This window comes from Mus caroli, unplaced genomic scaffold (genome assembly GCF_978045245.1).
Source record: "Mus caroli unplaced genomic scaffold, Mus_caroli_1 scaffold_14, whole genome shotgun sequence".
Taxonomy (NCBI): Eukaryota; Metazoa; Chordata; class Mammalia; order Rodentia; family Muridae; genus Mus; species Mus caroli.
In genome coordinates this window covers 106,352,647-106,380,054 of record NW_028227269.1, presented here as the reverse complement: position 1 = coordinate 106,380,054, position 27,408 = coordinate 106,352,647, and the positions used below count along the sequence as shown (strand labels likewise).

The 27,408-nt window shown below is 52.7% G+C and overlaps 1 protein-coding gene across 1 annotated transcript; it reads right to left on the bottom strand.

Annotated features, from left to right (window-relative positions):
* Cyp46a1 (cytochrome P450 family 46 subfamily A member 1) lies at nucleotides 1–27,408 on the bottom strand. Its single transcript, XM_021179032.3, has 15 exons — nucleotides 27,185–27,408; nucleotides 18,703–18,783; nucleotides 18,005–18,086; nucleotides 15,080–15,153; nucleotides 14,589–14,675; nucleotides 10,152–10,290; nucleotides 9,452–9,562; nucleotides 8,552–8,702; nucleotides 8,332–8,394; nucleotides 6,152–6,224; nucleotides 4,088–4,172; nucleotides 3,517–3,627; nucleotides 1,686–1,774; nucleotides 997–1,063; nucleotides 1–726 (listed from the first exon to the last, which is right to left on the bottom strand). The coding sequence occupies exons 1-15, from the start codon at nucleotides 27,301–27,303 to the stop codon at nucleotides 556–558; spliced, it is 1,503 nt and encodes a 500-aa protein (XP_021034691.1). The 5' UTR covers nucleotides 27,304–27,408; the 3' UTR covers nucleotides 1–555.

The window sequence follows — 27,408 nt, the reverse complement described above, 5'->3', positions numbered from 1 at the left end:
TTCATGCAGTCAACACACGTTTATTGGGCATCGACTCTGTCCCAGACCCTAGTTAGCAAGAGGGGCCTCAGGGGCAAAGTGCACACAGACCCTGCCCTGTGGCCCTCCCAGCCTGGCAGGGCAGCTGGTCACATGAGCAGACATTCACAATACAGTGTGGTCAGTGTGTTAGAGGTAGGAGCACAGAGGAGAGACCCTGGCCTGGCTGTGAGAAGCAAGGAGGGCTTCCTGGGGGACATGTCACTTGAAGAGTTTAGGGAGTGAGCAAGAGTTAAGGTGTGTCTCTTTTGAGGGTGTGGCCAGTGCAGAAGTTTGGAGGTTTGGGAGAGACGATGGTAGTTGTGGTGATAGCTGGGAGTCAGGCAGGGCCCACCAGAAAGAGCTGAAAAGCCAGCAATGACAGGAAGCACTGAGGGTGTGAAGCAGGCGAGGGGACAGGGCTCGCCAGGAGCCATTGTGGAAGGTGGCAGAAGGGTCAGGGGTGCCGGTGGTGGCCATGGGCAGTAATGGGAGCCAATGAGGCCCTGGTCCAAGGAGTCTGACCTTACCCAGGGCTCAGCAGGGTGGGGGTGGGGGTGCAGGCTGCCAGCCCCGGGGCCTCAGGGTGCACAGCACGGGGTCCAATGGCTTGAGCGTAGCCTGCTCTTGTAGCCCAAAGCGCTGCCCAGGCACCAGCCGGAACTCGATCCTCTGAAGCAGCTTGGCCATGACAACTTTCACCTCCATCTGTTGGGGAGGGGCGTGGAGGGAAGGAGGGGGAAAGAAGGGGGAGGAGGGGCCAGTGAAGACATGATGAAGGGGACAGAGAGAGAGAGAGAGAAAGAGAGAGAGAGAGAGAGAGAGAGAGAGGTGGAGAGGCACAAATGCAGACTCTTCCTTCTTGTTCTCCTGTCAGGCATGCCCAGCCCCCACCCCCACCCCCACCCTCTCAGGCACCCCAGCCCGGCCCCCACCCTGTAGTCATTTCTTGGAAGCTCCAAACAACACAGCCCCTACCTGAGCAAACTGTTGGCCGATGCAGGACCGGTGGCCCAGGGAAAAGGGAAAGTAAGTGAACCGTGGCCTGCAGGAGAGAGGTCCGTCAGGGTCAGTACAAGGAGCGAGGTGTCCACACCACTGTCCCCTCCCATGACCAGCCTGGGCCCAGGGGCAGAACCATCTTCAGAAAACTGCTGAGCTCTGCCCCTCGGGCAGGTGAGACTGTTACTATTGATCATCAACTTGGCAGCATCTAGAAGCCGGGAGGAGGCATACCTGGAGACCATTATCTTAGTCACAGTATTGAGTGGGAAGCCCCGCCCACTGTGAGTGGCCTGATCTTTGGGCAAGGCATCTTGGGCGATGCCCTGGGTAGGATGGAGAGGTGAGGTAAGGACTGGCATAGCCATGCCCTGTCCTCTCTGCCTCCACTTCTGTGACTTCACCAGGGACAGACTGCATCCTTAAACTGTGAGCTAAGCCAAGCCCTTTCCCCCTGATAAAGCCAACATTGTCAGAGTTTTTATCCCCGCAACAGAAAGGGAACTTAAGAGAGCAAGTGAGCTGCTGGCTCTGAGCTGTGATGGTGGCCACAGCCCCCTCCTGGGGCTCTAGAGGGCCTGTGGGTGTGGGTAGCTCAGTCCAGAGGCCTTCGTGATGATGCTTCACCCACAGACCCCATCATAGCAGCTCAAGGAGGGACTTACTTGGGCGCTCCAGGGCCGAAGCGGTCAGGGTTGAAAGTCAATGGGTCTTCAAAGTAGGTGTCCATTCTCCCCATGACGTAGGTGCTGAACTGCCGGGCAAAAGAGCTGCTGTCTCTGGTTCCCAGGCTGTTCCCCTCGCACCTCCCAACCCACTGCAGCCCCCCAGGGGTGACCTGGAACACAGCACCTTTCTATCTATTAGATAGGTGTGGCATTCCACAGCCCCCCTGGAAAACCTCAAAGAGGAAGAGAGGGGACACTGTGCTATGTCCACTGCCATCAGTGTGTGCCATGCCGTGCCATTCTCTGCCTGCACAGCCCTGTAGCAGCCACAGTGAACCCTGCTTTACAGATGAGACAACAGGGCTCGGAAACTTACCTGAAGTCACCCAGCAACTAAGTGGCCACAGACTGAGACCGGGTGCTGGGAGGTACCTTCCTCCTGGAGGCTGGAGGCTGGAGGCTGGCCCCTCCTTTACCACAGGCTCACTTCAGCCTTCAGGGCAGAAGCTAGGGAAGCTGCCCACCTCCTTCACCTGACCCCAAGGATCCTCCTAAGGGAGCTTCTATACCTCCTATGCCCTGGGTCTTCAAGGCCTATGTCCCTAGCCCTGGGAAAGCAATGTGCCCCCTAACTGGGCTATGGGCACTGGCCATGCTGGGCCTGCCCACTTCATGTCCCTGTGAGAGCAACAGCCAGAAGCTGAGCTGTGAACACAAGTGGGGATGCTGGGCATGGGTGAGGAGCCAAGAGATCTACCATGGACTGGGGTGTTTGCTGAGCACTGCCCCATGCACACATGGACTGGGGTATTTGCTGAGCACTGCCCCGTGCACACATGGACTGGGGTATTTGCTGAGCACTGTCCTGTGCACACATGGACTGAGGTATTTGCTGAGCACTGTTCTGTGCACACAAATGGACTGACTCTGGTTCCCATCACCCACTATTGTGCAAGGGTGAGCCAGGGAGGCCAACGAGCTGAGTGGGTGAGTAAACAGCACACAGTCCAGTTGGATGCAACAGGTCCAGGGCAGAGGGAGGAAGGGCGGTAAAGAGGGAGGAGAGCAGGGCTGGAGAGATGACTTAGCGGTTAAGAGCACTGACTGCTCTTCCAGAGGTCCCGAGTTCAAATCCTAGCAACCACATGGTGGCTCACAACCGACCGTAATGAAATCTGATGCCCTCTTCTGGTGTGTCTGAAGTCAGCTACAGTGTACTTAAGATATAATAAATAAATCTTAAAAAAAAAAAAAAAAAGAGGGAGGAGAGCTAAGAAAATTCGGGAGGGAGCAAAGACTGGGGCAATGGTGACTCCAAAGCCTTCAAAGCCCACTTAGAATGCCTGCTGAGCATGGCTCCCCTGCTACAACTCCAGCCTTAGGAGGCAGAGACAAAACCCCAGAGCAAGGTGATCAGAGAGACCAGCCACATCTGCAAGTTTGGGTTTACTGAAGATTGACTCCATGCCCAAACACATACACACCACCACCCCCACACACACACACTACATATACGAGCACCTACATACATGCCCACACACATGCATATACCACACACACACACACCACACAGGAATAAAATAACTCCAAGAATACCCCATGTCTCCCTCTTGCCATTTGGAGCCCCAGGAAAGTGACTAAGCCTTGGCTGGACGTGTGAAGGGAGAAGAGGGCCTGACGGGGTCACAGGGAGACTGAGGCAAACAAAAGCAAGGCAGCCAGGAGACTGAGTGTCGTCATAGTAAGAGGCACATGACTTCCCTGACCTGAGACCCAGATTGACCACCTTGGGGACAAACAGGCCAGCCCACCTGAGGGCCCCACGCACCAGGAGAGGAGTATTGCCAGGGACTCTGACCCCATCAATCAAGGTCTCTTCCTCCAGCAGGCGAAAGGTGCCCCACGCTGGCGGGTACAGCCTCAGAGACTCTTTGAGGACCTACAGAAGACACACAAGAAGATGGTGTGGAAAATCAGGAGAGCCCAAGACCAGTGGCAATGTGTGCCATCCCCATCCCATTCCCACTGAACACCCTGTCCCAGGACGGGCCAGATTCCCAGAACATCAGTACACCCCTCGTGTAACCAAAGGAGAAACTGAGATCTAAAGGACACAGGGGGACACTGGGACCCCAAGGCAGGGCCCATTGTTACAGCACAGGGGAGCCTTGTACTTGACTGACTGGGAGGGGCCTGCTGAACCAGCTGCTAGGGGAAAAGCTTTGCAGCCAGGCTTTGCCTGAAGCCCACTTTCCAACCTGGCTGCATGCTTGGGGGTGGGAGGATATCTCTATCCTGCTGACTGAGTCCAGGGGAGCCTGGGCTCCAAGGAGGACCCAGTGAGGCAGCGGCTCCGACTCCCCACATCTGCCCAGAGGTGTCTCACCCATACTGCACACCTGCGACAGATACTGCAGTCTCCCCAGATCCTCGTAGTCCAGGTGCCTCTTGGAACCGACAACCTCATCCACCTCGGCCTGCAGCCTGCCAGGTAAGACAGAGACGCTCACTTTGGAGAGAAACCTTTACCGGAAGCACTTTACGGTGCCGGGTGGTAGAGAGATTGAAGAGTAAGGTATGGGGCTCCGACCAACACATGTCGCCTGCCCCTTTGGGAAAGGCAGCTGTATTCCAGCCAGGCCACATCTAACAGCAAATCAGAACTATGTTCCTGGAACCTTAAAATATCCATCCTTGTTTGTTGCTTGAACACATCCCGCATAGCCTTTAATGCTTTGATGCTGGGTCTTAGATGCACAGCATGGTAGACTGACAGCAGAAACACCAGCAAGAATGGGCCAGGGAGGCCACCGACTCAGGATGGGTCTGGACCACTTCACACCCATCAGCAGGGCAGTTGGGGGAAAAAGAAAACAGAAAGACCAGGGAATTGCCAATAATGTGGGGGCATGGAGGGGTCAGACACAGGTGAGAACAGACAGCTGGGCAGCTGCCACAGAAAGCGGGGTGGTAGCTCCCACAAAATTAGAATCAGAATAATTGTCTGGTAATTCTATCTCAGGGTAGTAGGCCACAATCTCTGAAGGTGGAGCTGCACACCCATATTCATAATCACTGGAGGTAGCAAGCAGGAGATGAGGGACAGAAGTGGCCTGAATGTCACTCTGTCCTGAGAAGCCAAGGCTCTTCCATCGCCATGACTGAGCCAGATCTAGACTTTCAAATAGGAAGGTAGTTCTGACCTGGGCTCCAACAGTCACGAGCCTTGAGGACCCAGTGGTGAGTTAAAGTAACCTATACAGACAGACACACACTGATGCTGTTCTCGCCTGGCACCTCGATAGATCAGGGTCCTGAGGGGCCAGAGAGGGCCGCTGTTTTAACAGGGCAGTGTTTTGAATTGGGGAGATAAAAAAGGCCCTGGGGTGAGGTGATAGCCAGGCTTGCACCACAGTGTCAATGTGCTTGGTGTCTTTGGACTTTGAATTTAAAAATCATTCAAATGTGATATATTTTCCCAGTATCTGGGATACAACTTGGGCCTGGGCATGCTAGGCAGGTGCTCTATCATTGAGCAACACCCCCAATCTGCAATAAAGTGCATATTTCTAGCATATCTACACACACATGTATTGACACATATATTTACTTAAAATCCAATAAGCTATTTATAAAAATTGTGAGTGTATTAGTGTTTTGCCTATGTGTACATCCTTGTACCACATGCATGCAATGCCCACGGAGGCCAGGAGAGGGCACTGGACCCCTGAAATTAGAGTTAAAGATGGTTGAAAGCCACAATGTAGGTGCTGGAAATCAAACCTGGGTCCTCTGGAAAGCAGCCAGTGCTCTTAACCACTGAGCCATCTGTCCAGCCCCCAACAAGCTATTTTATACTCTCATGCCATCTCACTTCCTTCTTTTCTGCTGGTGACCAGCAATGCTTATGACAGGCTTGTTCCCTGTCCCTGGAGCTCCTTCAGCTCCCTGCATGGCCATGGGCTCTGAGCTTAGTTCTGTCTGCTCTCTGACACGTCTGAGGGTACCCAGCAAAGGAAGCCAGCTAGAACCTGACCAGCTCAGGTGCTGTGTCCCATTCCCCCACTCCATTACCCTCCTAGGTCCTGACACCTACGGGCTGGTAGTCAGTCACAGTTGGGATGCTTTGAGCACAGGGCATGAGACCACAGTTCTTGCTGGCCCGAAATTCTTGGTCTCTCTTAGCAAACAAAGACTCAGGGCCAACAGTGCCCCGGGGAAAAAGTGCTGGGCTAGGGCAATTTGGGGGTGGGGTGGGGATTAGGGGCCTTCTCTGGAGAAGAACATGTTGTCCCGGAGAAAAGCAGAGAGTGAGGCCTCTAGGCCTGGAATCAAGTACAAAGGCCCTGGGGTAAAAGGAAGCAGGGTCTATCGGAGAGTTCCAGCTATGGCATGCGGGGACAGGTAGCTCTCGGAAAGACATCAGAAAAGCCCTTTGCCAGTCCCAAGGGCAGCCTTCATACCTTGCCACGATCTCTGGCTGGCGAGACAACTCCATCACTGTGAATGCCAGATGGTTGGCAGAAGTCTCGTGACCTGAAAGAGGAAGGAGCACTCTAGGTGAGACTGCAGGGACTGTCCATGCCCTGCCCTGACAGCCAGCTTCTTATCCATGCCCTGCCCTGACAGCCAGCTTCTTGGTAGCATCTGAGAGTCCACATCTTCCCTCCTCCTGTGGCTGTGATATGAAGGAGATGGTCTGTCTGTCTGTCTTTGCAATCCCCCCACTAGCCAGTGGGTGATAAGCCTGCCCATGCCTCCACATAGATGCTCTGAGAGCTGTTCCTTCCATCCCCCACACAGTAGTCCTGTTTTACAGGCAAAAATGACAAAGAATCATGCTAGTGGCCCACACCTTTAAACCCAGCACTTAGGAGGCAGAGGCAGGTGGATCTGAGTTTGAAGTCAGCCTGGTCTATATAGAGACCCTGCCTCAAAAATGCTGAAGCCAGGAAAAGCTTGAAATTGGAAGTATTTGAGCCCAAGGCCCTGCCCTGCTTCAGGGAGGCAGGGTCTCTCCAAAGCCTCTGCATCCCCTGAGGTCCAAGAAGGGAGGCACCCCTCCAGTCACAGGAACTGATGGGAGAGCACCCAACCAAAAGCCTCTCAGAGGTCAGGCAGGATACCATCAAATCAACAGGGTCAAGCTCCCCCTAGGGTGACTTGGCTGCAGGGAGGGGCACTGAGTCACGTGAAAGCAGTTGAGAGGGGCAAGTGGCTCAGCAGGTAGACACCAGTGACCAGCCAAGCCATCTCCCTGCCAGCTGGCACAGGGAGGTGATGCCACCTGCTCCTAGAATCTGAGCCAGGACAGCTCAGGCGTGGCCAGGATGGCCCGGGCTGCCTGAGGCATGTGCAGCAGAGCAGCCCCTCCTAGCCCCTGGCTTCACACAGGGTTAAGGTGGGCTGTGAGGAGGGGAAGGATTGCTCACTGGGAGGCAGGTGGAGAGCCCAGGGAACAGCAGCAGTCCCAGCTGACAAGGGAGGGGGTGAGCTTCTGGCTGTCTGGGCCTCCCGCACCAGACCTGGCTCCACTCAGATGTGGGTTTGTGCTTGCTTTTCTCTTTGTGTGTGTATGTGGGGTACACGTGTTCATATGTGTGCACATGTATGCAGAGACTAGAGGTCAACTTCAGGTGTCATTCCTAGGGACCCGTCCACCTTGCTTTGTGAGGCAGGGTCTCTCACAGGCATGGAGCTCAGCGATGAGGTTAGGCTGGCTGGCCAGTGAGCCCCAGGGATCCCCATCTCCTCTCCCTGGGCAGGATTTGGGTGAATACCACTGCACACAGCCTTTTATGTGGGTGCTGTAGCTATGACTCCATTCCTCATGCTTGCATGGCGAGCAGTTTACCAACCAAGCTATTCCCTGGTCCTCAGAGAAGCTTCGGATCTGTGTGAGGAGGGTGCCCTGCAGTGCAGCTCTAAGGGGGTCTCTGTATGGCTTCTGCCCATCTGGACACATCTCATCCATGTGGCAGGCTCCCGTCCAACAGAACGTGTCTGTCTGCTCCTGCCAGGGGCCTTTGACTTGCCCTCCACTGTTCACCTGAGCCATCCATCCTAGTATCCATTCATTTTGTCCCTTCTGTGGGGGTACCTGCTGCACAGGGCCATGGGAGTCTCCACACCATGCAGCCTTGCTAATGTGGAACAGGTAACCCTTATGGTGGGGAAGACAGCCCTCACCAAATCAACTCAGATAAATATAGTCTCACATCAGGAGGGGACTCGCTGGACATGAGGATAGAGCTTTTAGTTGGGCCAAAATGTGCTCAGTGGGCAATCACTGAGGGTGTCCATGAGGAGGAGACATCTGCCAGATTGTTGGAGGTGAGGAGGGGCTTTCTAGGTGAGCAGTAATACTCACAAGATGAGCAGATGAGTGAACGTTATTGGCACATTTTATATCAAGCCAATAAATCTGAAATGGGGCAACCCAAAATTTCCAGCTAAGCTCTCTTGAGCCAAAGAAGCCAGCTTCCCAAACAGCCCAACCACTTGCGAGGTCACAAGGACAGCAAGAAGTCAGGTTCCCTTCCCCCGGGACCTGCGGGGAACTAGGTTTAGACCAGCCCTGAGCTAAGTCAGAATTAAGGTGACCAGAGCAAAGCTTGGGCCCACCACACCACAAGCTACGCACCCGCAATGAAGAAGGTGACAAAGTTGTCCAGCAGAACCTCATCGTCCTGAGCTCCCTCTTCAGCTGAAAGGCAAGGACACATTCAGCCCCTCCGCAGCCCGGGCTCGCAGGCTCACGGGGCATCGCTTTCTCTGAAGCCAGAGGCACAGCCAATAGTAAGGAGCGTTGGATGGTGGGACGGGAGCATCCCGAGCCCTGGGTGCCCCGCCTCACCGCGCACCTTTGAGGATCTGCGTGAGGATGTCGGCCGGCACGTCCTCACCCCTCTTCAGGGCTTCGCGGCGGCGCTGCACCCAATCCTTCCCCACCTGGCGCAGCAGACGGATGCTCTCGCGGATCTCCCGAAGCTGCTTTCTCTTTCCTGGCATGAACTGAAGGAGAGGCAAGGCTCAAGGCGGCCCTTAAGGTCCCCGGGTCCCTCCCTAGGCCCCACCCAGAAATCCATAGAGCAGCGTGCTGGGGAGAACGTGAGAAAATTCTAGAAAAGATCAAGCAGCCAGGCAGACCAGAACAACACGGCTTCCCGCTCCTGCATCGAATCCTAGAAATGACGGGAAGGGAGGCCCTTCTGCTGCCTCAGCGCTGGGAAAAAAGAGCCCCTGGAGGAGAGAGACAGTCAGGACTGGAGTCAATGGCTGAAAAGATGGAGTGGTGTCTGGGGCTGCAAGCACATAGACCAAAAGCCCCAGGAACAGAAAGAAACCGGAGACTGGCTCAAGAATCACCTTTCCCCTTTCTTCTTCTTCTTCTTCATGTCTGGAATAAGCAAGTGATAGCTGGAGCTACAACAGCCATCTTATGACAATGAGGTGACTTGCTGAGGACAGTGGAACACCAAAACAGAAGAATCCAGAACATCTGACATGGCGAAGTCATCACAGCCCCCTAGAAGTCTGCTTTGAGGATTGTTTAACACAAGACAAAAATGAACTCCTGACTTACATTACGCCTCTCTGACTATGTCCTTCTGCTCTTAAGTAAGGCATGCAAATGTGGATTCAGAAGGCGTTCTGGACACACTGGCACACAAAACCCATTCTGAAAGAAGTCACTGAAGGCGGCGCTTCAGCACATGCAGAGGCACAAATACAACAAGATCCCCGGGAAGGGCAGGCAGTACCTTTGCTAGGGTGTTACGGGATGCACTGATGCCCTCCAGCATGACCTTCACTGCCTGGGACAGCGGTTTCTGGGCACCCAGTAACATACTGGTCTCCATCCCAAAAGCTGCCTGTGGGACAGAAAGTTGGGGTCAAACCTGGAGATGCGTGGGCAGCACAGAGCCTCACACAGGCGGCTGGAGACCTGGGCCTTGTTCTGTGTCATGCATGCCTCACAGTGACCCACGAGGAGTCCTGAGCATCCTGAGTTTCTGCCTCCTCCCTGGCCCAATGCTGTTTCTCCCTGAGCTGCAGCCTTCCCTGGCGTGCACATCCACATGCCAGGGCACCGTCCATGACTCTACTGGCTGCCTCCACATGGGCTTTGTGCTACCTCATTACCAAGTCCACTGTGACCAGACCAGCCCTATCACACAGGGTTGTAGAGAAGAATGGAGCCAGGCAGGCCTCAGAGAACATCCACAGTTGCCTTGACCAGCTGAAGCCAGTCCCAATACCACCGAGGGTGCATTTCTGGGGCCAGAGTCAGAACCCCAATCTCAAACTAGGTCACTTTTAATAGCCAAGGAGATGAAGCATATGGAAACCACACAGAGCCCAGAATAGCGGGTGCGCTACAGGAGGAGGAAAAGAGAAGACCCCCAAGCCCTGTGCCCCAGCCTCCCCACCCCTGCCCCACCAGCCAGCACCACCCATCACCTTGGCCAGGATGTCGATGGTGGCACAGGTCAGCATGTCCTGCATGGACACGGGTGTCTGTCCATCTGCCTTAGCTTCTAGGATTTCCACCAGCTGCTCCGCCTTCTCGTTGAACGTCTCCATCAGGCTGACCAAGGAGCTGGGGACGCATCCCATGGCTCACCACCCTGCCCTTCCACTCTGCCTCAGTGAGGCAGGTGGGCCCTGCCAGCCTCCCAAACCAACTCCCAGACTGGGCCTGGAGCCAGAGCAACTGAACCCAGTCCCGAATGGACACTGCCCCATTGCCCCCAATGCACCCCTGCCTTAATGGTTTCACAGTCTCTGCCTCTGACATCCTCTGTCATGTTCAAAGGAACGTGACAACGCTGAAATTCTGGTGTCCCCTACAGTCCTAGAGACAGCTCCGTGGGACCCGTCCTTCCCCTCTGTCTGCACTGTCTGCTCCCCTTACCTGCCCGAGCCAGGCTACCATTTGAAGTCTCTGGTTTTCCCATCTCACTCCTGGTCATGAGCAGACACAGTGCCTGAGTCTAATGAAAAGGTCTAATTCCACTCTAAATGGAATTGAGACCCCAGACGCCATACACAACTCAGCTCCCAGAGCCACTGTGTTCTCTGCCCTGGGACATCTCCCAGGCACAGAATTTAGAGAGGTAAATGGAAGAATACATACACACCAAACTCAAAACCAGCAGCCATGGGAGGCAGGAAGGGAGACTGGCACATTTTCCATTACATATTCCCAAGTTTTCACGGAGAGAAAATGATGTTTATAATTGAAAGTGTTGAATTGTAATCTGAGAAAAGGGGACATGGGTAATTTTTGCCCTGCTAAGATTTGTGTATTTTTGTTTTACGTGTACGGGTGTTTTGTCTGCATGTATGTAAGTGTGCCACACACATGCCAGGTGCCAGTGGACACCAGAAGAAGGCTTCAGATCCCCTGGACCCTGGAGCTAAACAGTTGTGAGCCATAATGTTGGTGCTAGTACTTGAGTGTGCACATGCATGCGTGTACGTGGGTGCACATGTAGAGAGATGGGGGGGCAGGCCCTCTGCAAGCGCAGTAAGTGCTGCTCTTAACCACTGAGCCACCTCCCCACCCCCCTCGGACCTACATTCTTCACTTTGAAATTTATCTGGAAATTTGGAATTATCTTCAAATAGGGAGCTTTTCAAACGTCAACGAGGAAGTATGAAAGAGAAACAACATTTTTTAAATTAGGAGAGAAGATGGGCAATTCACAGTCCTCTGCTGCTCTGAGGCCTCACTGATGCTCACTGAGGGTTTACTGAACCTTCCCTGGCTGAGGCCAGCGAAGCCTTTTATCCTATAGCCTGCTCTCTGCACCTCTCTGCACCTTGGAAGCAACTGGTGCTCTTAGGGAGGTAAAAATCCCTCCTCCCACTGGCTGGGGAAGGGAGGGGCAGGCTCTGCCCCCTGCTGATCCCTCCCTGCCACCTCTGGCGGCTGCTGCTGCTGCTGCTGCTGCTGCGTACAAGTTCCTCCCCTGTCCTCCCTCCCATTAGCACTGGGACATCTGCCCAGCTTCCAGATGGTCCTTAGGACAGTCTCTCAAGCACTAATGCAAGATCCTAGTGCCTGGTGTTCTCTTCATCTGCTCACACCGTCTGCAGGGAGGCAGTGAGCGGTTGGCTTGTGTTGTTCTTGTTTTGCTTGTTTTTAGCAATCACAGTTGGGTGAACTATCTGGGCAGTGTGTGGCTGGCCAATACTGAGTTACTTGCTGCCGTTGTAAGCAGAAAATCGTGCTGAAGGGATACAGTGCGGTCTCGGCCCTGTGGTCTTCTAAGCATCTATCTATTTACTGTGTGTGTGTGTGTGTGTGTGTGTGTGTGCGCGCGCGCGCGCGCGCGCTCTCACACACACTGCACATGCATATGTGCACATAGGTGCACTCATGGCAGTCAGAGGGGACAACCTGTGGAAACTGGTTATTTCATCCCACCGAGTGGCTCCCAGGAATCAGACTCAAGTCGCCAGGCCTAACAGTAAGTGCCTTTACTCACTGAGCCATCTTGCTGCCTCCAATACTCTAGTCTTTCATGGGGGAAAAAAATAGACCAAGCTCTTCCAGTTAAAGTAAAATCTAGAAAAGTAGAGAGTGGGAGTGTACTTCCCAGTTCTGTTTAAAGCGTAAGTGACACTGTGTGGGGACAGTGGCTGGAGACCGACCCACCAGCACTTCCTATTCGGCCCTCACTGGTGAGTTAGGTCTCACTCAGCCTGGAAATGCCTGCACTGTCCAAAGTCTTGTCCCTACAGCTTGATAACGCAGGTGTTCACAATGAAATCGTATCTCTGAGGTAGCACCTTGATATCTGGTAAGAGCTCCCACAAATGCAAATGAATGTCCAGCCTCTGACCTGCCACCTGAGAGGGCCAAGACGCCACACCTTGTGCTGTGTGTCTCAGAGCAATGGACTGTTTTGCTCATGGGTTAGGCAGGTACGCATAGTGCATGCGCACATGCATACGGGTGACTGGGTGTACCCGTCAAGCTTGGTGGCAAGAATCTCTACTAGATGAGCCACCCTACTGGCCTGATCCTCACGTCAGGACCCTGTGGTTAGAACCATCTGGTTGGGATCTATGTTCCCCTCAGAAGTGAGGGCAGCAGTCGTGGGCCTCGGCTGGCTCTCAGTCTCCACTGTGATCCTGTCATCCTCACTCCAGCAGAGACAGCACTGCCTGGGTGTGAGCTCAGCCCTGGAGGGGCTACTTAAGCCTGGTATCAAACAGGCAGTGGGAATTTCCTAGAGAAAGCACACTGTAAAAAAGAACATGGTGGCTGCAGGTGGTGGGAACCAGCAACTAGTAAGGTAGGTGCAGACTAGGGGTGAGGGGCTGACCTCCATGTTTCAGTTGACAGCCACTCGAGGCCACCAAGCAGTAGGGTAGGATAGGTCTGAGTTTTATTGACATCTGTCCAGGACAGTGAAAAAAAAATGCATTGAAGAAAGAAGATGGGGGTTCTAGGAGAGGCTACAGGGATGGCTCAGAAGGGAATGCTCACACAGGACCCACAGATTACTCATTCTAGAGCCACCTTACAGCCAAAACCCCTGATTAATCCTTTGCCCTGACTTCTAGACAAAGTTAGCATGGCCGTCTGTATGTCAGACTATCAGGAAGCCCTGTGGGATGATTCTTGAGAGAATGGGGTGTCTGTCACTCTGTTTCTACAAGAAGGCAGACCTGGGCCCTGTCACCAGGAGACTACAAACAAGCCCAGGCTGCAGGACCCTGTGCCAGCTGGCACTTGGGAGGCAGAGGCAAGCAGATCATTGTGAGTTTGAAGCCATCCTGGTCTACATAATGAGTTCCAAGACAGCCAGAGCTACATAGTGAGACTCTATCTCAGAAAGCAAATGAGCAAAACCAAAACAATTCACATATGCACACATATATGAATGCAGTTCGCTTGTTTGAGACAGGGTCTCACTGTGTAGCTCAGGCTAACCTAGAACTTGTCGTCCTCCTGTCTCAGTCTCCTAGGTGCTGGAGTTATCGACATGTATCATACCCAGCACAATAAACACGGATACACACAGAGGACAAACTTATAAATCAAATATAGTTCTAGAAGCAATAAGTCAACGTGAGTAAATGACTTTTTTTCTGTAAATTTGAGATGATATCTAAGTAAAACATTACCTCCCTCAGAATGGTGGACACAGACTCAGTGTGACTACAAATGGTATTTATGCCCAAGGGAAACCAAGGCACAGGTTCACACAAAACCCTGTGTGTCAATGTGTCCTGGTGCAACTGTTCTTGATAGCTCCAAAGTGGAGACAACCCAATACCTGCTAACTGAGTAAACAACATACAGTAGTAGCCACGTGGTAGAATATTACTCAACAATGAAAAGGAACTTAGCACAGGCTATCACCATCAGTCTTGGTAAGAGGAGCCAGATGTGTAGGACCACGTACTGTTAGTCCATGTATATGAAATGTTGAGAATCCAGACAAAGTTAATGTGATAAGAACTAAGGGATAATGGCGGCTCAGATCTATGATGACCAAAAAGTCTACTGAATGGTACATTTTAAGTGAGTGAAGTATGTGGAATGTGATGTATAACTCAATAAAAGGGTTATTTAAAAAAATAAGGCACTGTCAAGAATTTAAAAATGAAATGGATAAGAGACCCAGAGTCTGAGTGGGGCAGCTTTGCTTAGCAGGGACTCCATTCCTGTCCCCACCTCTGGCCACTGGGGTCATGCAGCCCTCAGTGTTCCCAAGCCAGCCATATAGGGGCCTCCCTCAACTCTCTCTCCTGACCTCTGATGTCCCCAAATTTCCCTTCAGCTGGGTAAGGCCCCTGAATGAGGCCTCCCCACCAAGGAGCCCTCTCCAGCCAGCACTACCCCTGGCCAGCGGGACCAGTCCCATCCCATGCGCTCACCTGCGGCTGAAGGCCAAGTCCATGACTTTCCTCTGCTTGTACCAGCGCCCATAGTCACATTCAGACACCAAGCCCTGGCCAAACAGTCTGCAAGAGACAGAAACCGGGTGCCAGAGAGAAGGTGGGAAGCAGGAGGGACTGCTCAGTGGGCACAGGGTCACCTCAGGGTTAAAGAAAGGCTCTGGGACTCAGTGGTGTGATATAGCCAGATGTAGCCAGACCATAGTGTGGGTAAGACAGTGAGTATGACACTGTCTGTTTAGCAGGATAAAGAGGAAGTGTGACATGCGTTTTAAAACATCGTGTGCATCCTAAACCTGCCATTTTTATATATATCAAAATAAATAAAGCAGGGTGAGTCTATGTCCCAGCATCAACAATGCCCCCCACCCCATCTGCCTCCAGAGGGGAAGAATTCCAATCCCGAGAGTGGGATCACCATGCACAGGGTGTCCTGTTCCCAGTGGAGTCCTCCTTCCTCTGGTCCTTACCTCTCCCCAAACACAGTCTGAAGCGCACGGTACATCTTGGAATCCTTGTTGTACTTGGTGGACATCAGGAACTTCTAAATATCCCCAAACAACACAATCCATGAGAGGCTGCACTCAGCACACAAGCACCAGCACCAAGCCCCAGCCCCCAAGGAACACAGCAGATATATGACCAAGTGGACTCAGGAGGCCTGTCTTTAAGCAAGAGCAGCTGTAGAGGGATGTGGGAAAAGGTGCAGAGGTGCCGAGGGACTGTCCTATGAGCACACAGCTGGAGTGGGCACGGGACCATGCACCATACATTCCAAAGCTTTCCAAAGTGAAAGTGGCCCACACTGCTTCAAAGCCTTTGAAACACAGGAGAGACCCTTAGGATGGGCTCTCTATCCACAGCCCCAGGCCAGTCCCAGATGAAGGAGTACTCTGTGGAGGAAGGGCCATCTTGCCTCTCAAAAGCTATATCAACATCAATATGGATGGTACCCGACACTCCCTGAGGCAGTCTAGCCCAGTAGAGAATGGCTTGGGCTGGGCTCAGCAGCCTGCTCCATATCTGGCGACTTCATAACCCTGGATGAGCTTCCTTCTCTGGCCCTGGTGCTCCTTATACAATGACAATGGTTAAAGGGCGCCTGCCCGTTCCAGGTTGTGGTGAGGAGTCAGTCACTTCTGCAGCGAGAGAGCCGAAAATGGTGCCTGGTACACAGCAAGTGCTCAGTAAGTGCAAAGGGCTCATCAACAGCCTGCAGTTTACTCCCTGCCTCATCAACCCTCAGAGGTGCTTGCTGGTCTCTATGCTTCTTGATACACAGATGGAAAAAACAGAGATTTAGAACTGGCACAAGAGGTCTGAGATGCCCCTGAGTTTGTAGAGTGTTTGTCCAGTAAACACAGAGCTATGGGCTCCGTCCCCAGCGCTGCATAGAATGGGCATGGTGGTGGAAAGCAATAATGCCAGCACTGGAGATGGAGGTGGGAAGATCAGAAGTTCAGGGCTGTCGTTGGCTACATAGTGAGTTTGAGGCCAGCCTGGGCTATGTTAGACTCTGTGCCAAAAAAACCAAACAACAAAAATAGAAGCAAGGTAATGTTTGTGGTGAACCCAGGATTTGAACCAGGAAATCTGAGGCCAGGTACAAGGGGAGAACACCAGATTCCAGGCTGAGGGAAGTCCACACCCTAGGGATAGTGGGGTAGGCAGCAGAGGCAACACAGGGCCCAGTCAGAGACTAAGTTTGATCCTGGAGCCTGGGAAGGAATTGAGAATTTCTCTAGTTCCTGTGGGCTCCATTCTAGGGTCTAAACCAAGCTTTCAGCTGAAAGGAAACCCCAGAGGTGGCTGACTTTGCACCATGAGCCACCCCAGGGACCTCAGCCCCACCCCACCAACCCCAATTTATAAATCAAGCTCTGCCATCATCCCACCCAGACAAGACCATGATAGCAAACGCCACCTTCCCGCTCCTTTCAAAGATCTCTCACATCTGTAAACCTCTCCTGAACTAAACGAGAGTCCCTCACTGAGCTGCCACCACCAGCTTATCTCCCACAACCTGCTGTGCCAGAGGCTGGGAATCCATGATTGACCACTGAGCTGAGTTTAGGGGGTAAGAGAGAGAGACACCATGAGCCCCTTCCTCTGGTCACCTCTGCTGATGCCACACCAGAGGCGGTAACCGCTAAGGACTTATTCTGCTGCAGACAACCACAAAACTGGGCAAATGGAAATGGATAAAGTGTCTAGTGTCAGATGCTTGGACGAGACACGTGCAAATGTGTACTGAAAAGACAGAAGAGCAAGGCAGAGGAGAGCACGGTGACCGAGGGCTACTCTAGCTTCTTCCCAGTCAATTCCAGGACAAAGACACTAATGGAGACCCAGATATAGCCCAGCAGCCATGCTAAGTGGGGCAGAAAGACGTCAGGCTCCGGGTAGGCTGCGGGAGGCTGGCAGTTTCAGGCCAGCATCCTGGAAGAGAGCTATATGTAGAAAGAGCCCCTCTACACGAGTCCTGAGCACTGCATGAACATGCTGTGTGCGTATGCATACACGGTGACACTGCATGATCTGTGCTAGCAGAATGAATGGGCAGCTGTCAGCTTTGAGGCTCTCAGGGTTCAGACACAGCACAGGTGGTTGAAGTTATCCTTGCCAGAACACACCAGCCTCAGACACGAAGTCTTCAGGAGAGGCTGTGGGTAGCAATTCCCTTTTGGAGGGGCTGGCCCAACCTGGAGTCAAGTCTGTTCTAGCCTACACTACAGACCTTCAAGAGAGGCTGGAAAAGACCAGACTCGTCTGCAAGCAAGTCACTTGTCAAGCTGAAGTCTGGTACTCTTTAAAGAAGTAAACAATAACCAAAAAAAAAAAAAAATCTTTTTTTTTTTTTTGAGACAGAGACTCACTCTGTAGCTTGGACTGACCTGGAAACCACTATGTAGGCCAGGCTGTCTTTGAATTCATATAGATTCCCCCCTCCCCACCTCTGTCTCCAGGCCACCCTGCATGCAGAGAGCCACACCCACAAGTCCACTGTGGGATCAGCACCATCGACTGAGATGTTGCCAGGCATGGCCTGGAAGGCTTGCACACATCAATTCAGCCCCATGTTTAAGCGTGTAAGATAAAGAAACTGAGGCACAAAATAATGAAGTCACTCGGCCCAGGTCAGTGCTCAGATTTGAGTCCATTCCTGTAGATAGTGGGTACCTGTTTGTGATACAAATAAGACCCACACTCCTTGTATCAGGGGGGCACTTAAGCCCCACCTCTAGGAAGATTGACAGCATCTGTGATGGCTGGAGCATCCAGAGAAGCCTGCCACAGATCAGCGGAGAGGACGCAAAGGAGGCTGCCTGGAAGGGCCCAGTGTCACCCACCAACCAGGGAAAGGAGGACATGGCACCAGACATGGCAACTCCTACCTTGACTGACTCCGGACTCGTGACAATGACTGAGGTCTTGTAGAAGACATTGACTCTTACAACAGGACCATACTTCTTAGCCCTGGGGACAGAAGTGACTGTCAGTTCCCCCAAGCAGTTATCCCATCATTCCTGGCTCGGTGGAACCCCACTGTCGGGAGGAGTAGCAGAAACATCCCATTCCAAGAGACACTCAGAACCAGTCATTAGGGGCTGGGCTGGGGGGGGGGGTGGAGATGGGGGTCTCTTCTCCGTTGTTAACTCATTGTTAAGTCGGACCCCCTTAAACTCATTTTCCACATCCATTAAACAAGAATTGAAATACCGTCCTCTGCCCACAAAAGCGTTTGGAAGTGTTTTTGAAAGACAGAAAATAACAGCCCCAACAGTAACTGTCACCTGCGCTCCAAGCCAGCTTGTGGAAGAGGAAACTGAGGCCCAGAGATTCTAACGGCTGTTCTAAGGCATCTCGGTAGTCAGCAGAAACTCTTGATTTCGTAAAGCCTTATCTGCCTCTATGCTCAGGGGAGCTGCCAAGGTAGGAGCGACCTGGAAGGTGGGGTGACCTGGAAGGAGGCACGGGAGTGCCTTGGGGCACATTAGGCAGACTGAGAGTTTCTGCAGGAGGGGCTTAGACAAAGTGGGGTTCTTGCTGAGAGACCCAGAGTCAAAACAACAAGAGACAAATTGGGGCTCACCAATCCAGAAATACATCTTGGAGCACACGGCCACAATCTTCGTCCTTTTTCCAAAAGTAGGGGAGATGTCCAAGAAGGAAGCTAGAGGAAAGGGAGACATCAGGCCTGGTAGCGGTCACCCTCCCCTCAGGACCAGGAGAGGTGGTCTTGGGAACGGAGGCTGAAGGAGGAGCATGGTGCTGGCTTGAGGGCACCAGGCCCAAGGTGCCGATGGTGCAAAGCCTGGTCCAATGGTACCAAAGGCTTAAAGCCAGGCGTGGTGGTGCACGCCTTTAATCCCAGCACTCGGGAGGCAGAGGCAGGTGGATTTCTGAGTTCGAGGCCAGCCTGGTCTACAGAGTGAGTTCCAGGACAGCCAGGGCTACACAGAGAAACCCTGTCTCGAAAAACCAAAAAAAAAAAAAAAAAAAGTAGTTTTACTTTAGTCCCTTTGGTCAGAGGTCGATGGCTGGCACGAAAGAAGGACTCAGTGGCTTCCAATACGCATGTGACATTTGCCATGTGCCAAGTCCCATGCTGTGTCATACCCTTGATCCCCAACATCACATGGTCAGATTTCACACCGCAATCATCATTATCATCATTATTTACAGGTCAGACAGAGACAGAGTAGTGAAACCATTTGCCTGGAGTGTGCAGCAGACAGCAGGCAGAGCCCCACAGCATCTCATCAGGGGACAGGGGACAGGACATGCAATCTTCAGCATGAACACCAGATCACAAGCACACCTGCTCGCCATCACCCTGATGCACGCTCCGAGTGGGCATGCGTATCATTTTATCCTCTTTGCTTTGCGGCCTTTTGAACAAGGTTGCAGTGAAATTACAATGGGAATATTTGTTCTAAGTCACAGAACCCAGGGACAGACCCAAAGAAGGCAAGGCAATAAGGTGCCATAGAGTCTGGTGACATGGAAAACAACAGGCTAGGATGTGACTCCATTGGTAGAGTGATTGCCTAACATTCGCGGAACCCTGGGTTCCATCCCAAGAACTACATAAACTAGGTGTGGTGGTGTGCACATTTGTAATCCCAGGACTTGGGGTAGTGTGGTGAAAGTCAGGCCATCCTCGGCTACATAAAGTTTGGAGCCAACCTGGGCTAGAGATTTGAGATGAAATGGTGATGGAGTGGTAGAGTCACAGGGACAGGTATTGGGGGCGACATTTAATACAGATAAAGAGCACCCCTTTACAGGCTCACTGAGGGCTGAGAGATAACTCAGTTCTTAAAAAAATCGCCATGAAAACTTGAGGGCCTGAGTTTAATTCCAAGCACCAGTGTTTAAAAAAAAACAAAAGGCGTGGCAGATTGCCTTGTAATCCCCTGAGAGTGAGGAGATGAAGCTCACAGGCTGCTGGTGTGGCCAAACTGGTGAGCTGTGGATTTAGTTAGAGAAGATGGCTCAAGAAGTAAGGCATACAGTGTTGAAGAAGACCTCAAATCTCTGGCCTCTACACACATCCACATGTATACACTATACACTACACACAGAGGGGGAGGGGAGAAGGGTGGTGGCTTGTAGGCTAGACACACAGCTGTGAGAGATTTGGCCACCACATATGACATTCTGGACATCTTTGGACACCAGAAAGAACATTCCGACTATGGGAAGAGCAGGTCCAGTGGCCCTGAGACATGTCCGTGGGCAGCAGGAGACTGTACACGATGAAGCAGAGTCCCAGAAGAGAGAAGGGCACAAGGCAGGGTCACCAAGGTGGGAGTGTGGAAGCTGGAAGGCACTGTGCACTTTGACCTCAGTGAGGTGAGGGTCACTGGAAGGTTTTAAGCAAAGCACAGAGAGGATCTGACTTGGTCCTAACTCGGTCCTTTTTATAGCCACACTAGAAATAAAGGCAGGTCAAGGTGCAAAGAGAAGTCAGAGGCAGTGGCAGCCAGTGAGGACAAGACAGAAAGACCAACAGCCAGGCAAGGTGGCATGGATACAGACAGCCACGCTGGACAGCTGTGCATCGGCCGGAGGGTTCAGGACGTAGACCTCTGGTTCTGCCTGAAGAATGAGCCCCATCAATGACCTTGCTTCCTCAAACTGTGGGACAGCTACGGGACACGTGCTCCACACAAGCACCAAGAGTTACAAAGTAAACTGTGCCTCCGTGCTCCATACACGTGTGTAACCAAGAGTTACAAAGTAAACTGTGCCTCCTTTCCCAGAGATTCCTCACTTTTTGGCTTAACTTCTTTCTCTATTAACATTTGACAACCTAGGGTGACCTGATCCCACCAGCTACTCTCTTGTTGCAGGACCAACAACCTGAGGCAGGTAAATAAAGTCAGAAGCATGGCTTTGGACCCACTAAGTTGTGTCAACCAAGGAACCAAAAAGAAGGGCTTGTAGCAGTGGTTCTCAACCTGTGGGTCGCGACTCTCACGAGGGTTGCAAATCAGATATTTACACTAAGATTCATACCAGAGCTGGGCAGTGGAGGCATATGGCTTTAATCCTAGTACTTGGGAGGCAAAAGCAGATGGATCTCTGAGTTGGAGGCCAGATTGGTCTACAGAGTAAGTTCCAGGACAGCCAAGGCTACACAGAGAAACCCCATCTTAAAACAAACAAACAAGATTCATAACAGGAGCAAAATTATAGTTATGAAGCAGCAGCAAAGGTTATTTTATGATTGGGGGTTCTCACAACACAAGTAACTGTGTGAAAGGGTCTCGGTGTTAGGATGGTTGAGAACCACTGCCTTATAGGATGGGAAGCAGAGACAACATCTGGAGTCCAGAGAACACACTATGCTAAACCCAGGACTGAGAGCTCACAGGAAGGTGCCATGTTCCAGCCAGCCAGTATCCAGGCGAAGCCACAGGAACGCAGGGAAACAGAAAAAGGGGACCCAAGAGCTGGAACATCATGACAAGGCCACAAAGCAAAGGCAGAGTAACTAGGAACATGAGTTCACATTGCTTGGTAGGAGGCAGCAGAGTCAGGTGAGCAAAGGAGATGACCCAATCTATGGGCCAGGGGTGGGTGTTAGGGTGGGGGGCACCTGGGGCACCTAGGGTAGAGAAGCAGTGGCCAAGGATGAATGGGAGTGAGTTCAAGCCCTGGTGGGAGAGACTGGAGGCCATAGCAGGGTCTGCAGAGGGCTTGCTGTGGGGGCAGAAGCTGGGGGTGAAGAGAGGGTGGAGAGACAGGCTTTCCAAGATGGAGGTTGGTATGTGTGTGTGTGTGTGTGTGTGTGTGTTATATACAGATGGGGCAGACACAGAAGAAAACTGGTGGTATAGAGGAGGGAGGTGCTGCTGGAGCAGGGACTCTGAGCCAGGGGGACAGACTCTTTGGTCAAGGCATCAGTGACCACCAGCAAGAGCAGCTGGGAGGTACCGGTGGGCTGTGGGGCAGGGGTGGGCAGCTGTGGCAGCGGAAGCCAGGGTAGGAATTTCTCCCCGGTTGCTCTATTTGCTGGGGGGAGTGGGAGGCGAGAATAAAAGCTGAGCATGCGATTGGAGGGGGAGGCGCGGGGCTGAGAGAAGGCTCTGCTGCCGCCTGGAGAGGGGGTGGGTGAATGTACTGGAGCAGGAAGTGGAGGGCAACTGAGGTCACTCTGCGGGAGGGGCCTTGGAGGAAGGTAAGCAAGCGGCAGGCACCACATGCTACGGGCCGTATTTCCAGAATCATATGTTCATCATCCTAAGACTATACAAACCGGGGTGGATGGTCTCAGCTGAGTCACCTCTCTGACGCTGGGTCTTCCTTACCCTCCAAGGTCTACACCTGGATCAACTGCAAACTAGGAAGGCCAGAGGAAGAAGGGAACTAAGGGAAGTTCCCCCTGTCTCCAGCAGGGGGCACAAGGGAGAAAACAAGCGGGAAGACCTGGCCCTGGATACAGGAAGGTAAAACTGTTAAGGTGAACACTGGAAGACCCCTCCCCCCCCAGCCCCCCACAGAAGCCACTTGTCATAGCCCTAGTGATAGATTGCATATGGCAGGGCAGCACTTCCCAGAACATCCGCTTTCCCATAAGAGTGACTGGCCAGCTGGGGGTCCAAGGATTCTAGGGACTTGGATCATAAATGAACAGAGACCATCTAGGTAGCCCACTGCAAGGCCACAAGAGAGATGTCCCCACAGTGGTTGAGAAGCACGCTATTCACCACAGGTTTCCACAGATCAGAACCACGTGCGTGTCTTATGTCAGAGGTACCAAATGCTCAGCTGGGAACTTCAAGTCCACTGGATGATGATATAGAACAGGACCGGAAGTGGGGCTCTCCTGTGGCTAAACCCTGTCTGCGCTTTGTAGAACAGTCCCCATCCTAGACAACCCATGTACCAGCGATCTGAGTCGGAAGAAAAAGCTAACGATGCCTCTATCAGATCACCTGGAAGACAATGTCAAGGTATCTATCCCAAGCTGGGCGGTGGTGGTGGTGGCTGCACATCTTTAATCCCAGCACTTGGGAGGCAGAGGCAGGCAGATTTCTGAATTCGAGGACAGCCTGGTCTACAGAGTGAGTTCCAGGACAGCCAGGGCAATACAGAGAAACCCTGTCTCAAGAAAACAAAAAACAAACAAACAAAAGATATCTATCCCCAAATCAACTTTAAAACAAGGTTAAAGAAGACCCTTTGTCATCAAGTTGTGTCTGTGACACTGTACCAGATGAACAGGGGCTAAAGCTGCTTAGTACCGGGCAAGCAAGGACTGATGCTGCACAGGACCAGGAGGGCAGGGGCTGATGCTGCACAGGACCGGGGGGGGGGGGAGGGAATGGGCTGATGCTGCAAAAGGACCAGGTGGGGGGAGGGGCTGATGCTGCACAGGACCAGGAAGGCAGGGACTGATGCTGCACAGGACCAGGGGGACAGGGGCTGATGCACAGGTCCAGGGGGGAGGGGCTGATGCTGCACAGGACCAGGAAGGCAGGGACTGATGCTGCACAGGTCCAGGGGGTCAGGGGCTGATGCTGCACAGGTCCAGGGGGTCAGGGGCTGATGCTGCACAGGACCAGGGGGCCAGGGACTGATGCTGCACAGGACCAGGAGGGTAGGGGCTGATGCTACACAGGACCAGCGGGGGAGGGGCTGATGCTGCACAGGACCAGGAGGGCAGGGACTGATGCTGCACAGGACCAGGGGGGCAGGGGCTGAGGCTGCACAGGACCAGGGGGGCAGGGGCTGAGGCTGCACAGGACCAGGGGGGCAGGGGCTGAGGCTGCACAGGACCAGGGGGGCAGGGGCTGAGGCTGCACAGGACCAGGGGGGCAGGGACTGAGGCTGCACAGGACCAGGGGGGCAGGAACTGATGCTGTACAGGACCAGGGGGCCAGGGGCTGAGGCTGCACAGGACCAGGAGTGCAGGGGCTAATGAAGCTTACGGCAGAGACAGAGGAATAAAGCAGCAGAAAGTGTTTGTGTAGGTTCAGAATGTGGGGCTTGAGTCTTCAGCTATGCATGGATCAATGCCATAGGATGCTGAACTTAAAGCAGAGAAGGCATATTGGGGGAGGGCCTCCTGCAGAGAAGGAGGATGGAGGCCAGGGTGGGGCGCAGCAGCTGCCCCTTGCAGGCAAAGGGCTCCTTGCTCCCAAGCTGGCACAGCCCTAGAGCACCGAAGGAACTGACGCTGTTACATAGATTTCCTATCAACCACAGTTTTATGAGTCCGGGCTTTGAACGCCAGGGCCTCTCATTTGTGCTAGAAGATGTTCCAGAACTTTCATTTAGTTGTTTTCTATTTAACCACCAATCCAGTTTAAATCCAAATCTCTGGATTTATGTATTGTTCAGTTCACCTACTAAGGAACCTGGGCCTCCTCACACTGCTCTCCCCTCAACACACCTGGAAGTCACAGGTAGACTCTGGTGGAAGAGATGGAGAGAATGACAACACAGGACAGACAGACTCAGGGTTGTTTTTGTCTGGTTTTGTCAACCTAACACAAGCTAGGGTCATCTGAGAAGAAGGAACCTCAATTGAGAAAATGTTTCCAACAAGGTGGCCTATAGGCAGGCACTCTGTTTGTGGGGCATTTTCCTGATTAGTGATTGATACAGGAGGACCCATCCCACTGTGGGCAGTGCCATCCCTATGCAGGTGGTTCTGGGTTGTATAAGAAAGCAGACTGAGTGGGCCATGGGGAGCAAGCCAGTAAGCAGCTCCCTCCATGGCCTCTGCATCAGTTCTCATTTCCAGGTCCCTGCTTCCAAGTTCCTGCCTTGATTTCCCCAGATGATGAACTGTAGCCTGCAAAGTGAAGTAAACCCCTTTCTCCCCAAATTCCCTTTAGCCATGGTGTTTTATAGCAACAGTAGAAGCAAACTAAGACAGATGGCCCTTAAAACATTGTCCTAAGTGAAAGAAGGCAGACACAAAGGGCTCCAGGTTGTAAGCTTCCTTTCATATGAAGTATCTAGTACAGACCACCCATGGAGACAGATGCAGACCAGTGCTAGGGATGCCTGGGCAGGCAGACAGGGCGTTCTTGACAATGGATACAGGATTTCTTCTTGGGGGTGAAAGAAACGTTCTAGAGTTACTGCTGATGGTTATGCAACTCTGTAGCTCAGCTAAACACTTTCAAAGGGTAGGTTTTAAAAGTATGCACATTATATCCTTTTCTTTCACCCTTTTATCCTTCCTTCCTTCCTTCCTTCCTTCCTTCCTTCCTTCCTTCCTTCCTTCCTTCCTTCCAGAGAGAGTGAGTAGAGTGCAGTCCTGCCTTCTCCAATCAGGTCTGAAAGGTCCAAAGCCCATAGGTTTAGAAGACATTGTCAGAACAACAGATGCTTGCTCGTTTCTAAACTGTGGATGGATGGCTTGGAGACAGAACCTAGATATTCCACCATCCAACTTGGAATTTGTGCATGTGCCAGATTCTGCTGGGAAAGACATCAAGGCTACCACAGTGACTGAGACAGACACTTAACAAGAGGTGGCACAGTGACTTAAGGGGCTATAGGTCCAACAGAAGGGCCCCTTCCCTAAGGAGTTAGCATAGCCTTAAGCCAAGTCATGCAGTCCTGGAGAAGGCCTGTTTAGGAGGAGTGAAAATTGTAAGTGCTAAACAAGGCAAGGGGGGGGGGGGGGTCCAAGGGAGACCCCCAAGGTTAAAAGGAGGGCAGAGACACAAGGGAGAGAAGAGTGGCCTCCCCGTGTCTCCGGCTACAGGGGTCACTCGGGTCCACAAACAGGAATTCAGGCTGCTGTACTGGAGATGATACCTTCCAGAATGTTCATATCCAGAGGTCTTTAAGAAATGTGTCTAATACCTTTACTTATTTATTTATTCATTCAACAGATATTTATTTATTGAGAAATTAAGTGGCAACATGCCAAGCCCTGGTGGTATGATGCAAGCAAACCCAACATCTCTGCCCTATTTGGGCTCACATTTTAGCATGGGGCAGTCAACAGGTGGAAAAAAGGTGACTCCAGGGGTAGTCTTAAAATTACCCAGGGCGGGGCAGCCTTTACATAGAGTGATTGGGACAGCCTGTTTGATATGAGAACAAGAAAATACCACTCACAGGCCAGAGAAGGTGAATGGGGAGAACCAATGGAGAGATGTAGGAGACAGACAGGCTTGGGGCAATCGTAGTATGCAAAGTGGGCAAGAGGGGACAGGTACTAAGTTACCTGTGAACTTAGTAGTAGCTTGCTAGCTGTGTGGTATGGTTCATGTGAAACTGGATTTTTCAACTCTGAAGTGATGGGAAGCCCTTGGGACACTTTCATAACACATCTACTCTAGGCTTCAAAAAGCTCTTGCCAGGCATAGTGGCACAAGCCTTTAATCCCAGCACTCGGGAGGCAGAGACAGGCAGATCTCTCTGTGAGTTTGAGGTCAGCCTGGTTTATAGTGAGTTCCAGAACATCCAGGGCTTTGAAGAGAGACCCTGTCTCCAAAAAAGAAGGGGGGGGGGAGGAAAGAAAGAAAAGGAATAAGAAAGAAAAGAAAAAGAAAGGTTAGCTTTTGATGGGAGCCATTGGTAAAGTGGCCAAAATGGAATGGAAATACTAAGGACAAATGGAATGTCCCAGGACAGAAACACAGACACAGAGAAACGTGACGGGAGTACAGTGTTCTGTATTTGAACAGGTTGGCCCTGTCCGAGTCCTAAAGTTAGCAGCGTCCACTTCGAAAGCAGGCTAACCTGGGTTTAAATCTAGGCTTACCAACTGTGTGACCTTGGCAGGTGACTTCCCCGCGTGCGCCTCAGTCTGCAGGTCTGAACGATGGGGTAACAGCAGCGCTTACCTGACAGGACTGTAGCTGCCGACACATTTGTGCGGCCCAGCCAAGCGCGGTGGGCGCCCAGCAGCTGCTGCGGCTGTGAGTAATTTGTTACTAAGAATAGTTAGCGCCCCTCTCCGGGCCTGCGTCTCCGGGCTGGCCGTGCGTACAAGACGAGGCTGGACCCCCGTCCTGGGCGCTGGCTCGGACGCGGTCCCCAGACCCCGCGATCGAGCGCCCCAGCCAGGCCCCCGCCCCCACCCCCCCGCTCACCTGGGCCGCGGCGGCCCGGGGATGTGCTCATAGCGGCTGCGAGCGCGATGCACGAAGGTGCAGCAGAGGCCGAAGGCGAGCAGGACGGCGCTGCCGAGCAGCAGCAGCCCGGGGCTCATGGCTCGTGGTCGGCGCCGGTGCAGAGGGGGCCGGAGGCTGCGACCGACTAGCTGTCAGCGCTGCGCGCCGCCTCGGCCCCAGGCCCCGCGCTCACCAGCACCGCC

Bases quoted from the DNA above. Each gene is read 5' to 3' on its own strand.
- Cyp46a1 (XM_021179032.3), bottom strand. From the start codon at position 27,303: ATGAGCCCCGGGCTGCTGCTGCTCGGCAGCGCCGTCCTGCTCGCCTTC. The intron at 18,087-18,702 runs GTGAGCCCCAAT...TTCTGTCCCCAG, and splicing joins CAAGATGTATTTCTGGATTG to GGCTAAGAAGTATGGTCCTG. The intron at 4,173-6,151 runs GTATGAAGGCTG...CTTACCTGGCAG, and splicing joins CAGCCAGAGATCGTGGCAAG to GCTGCAGGCCGAGGTGGATG.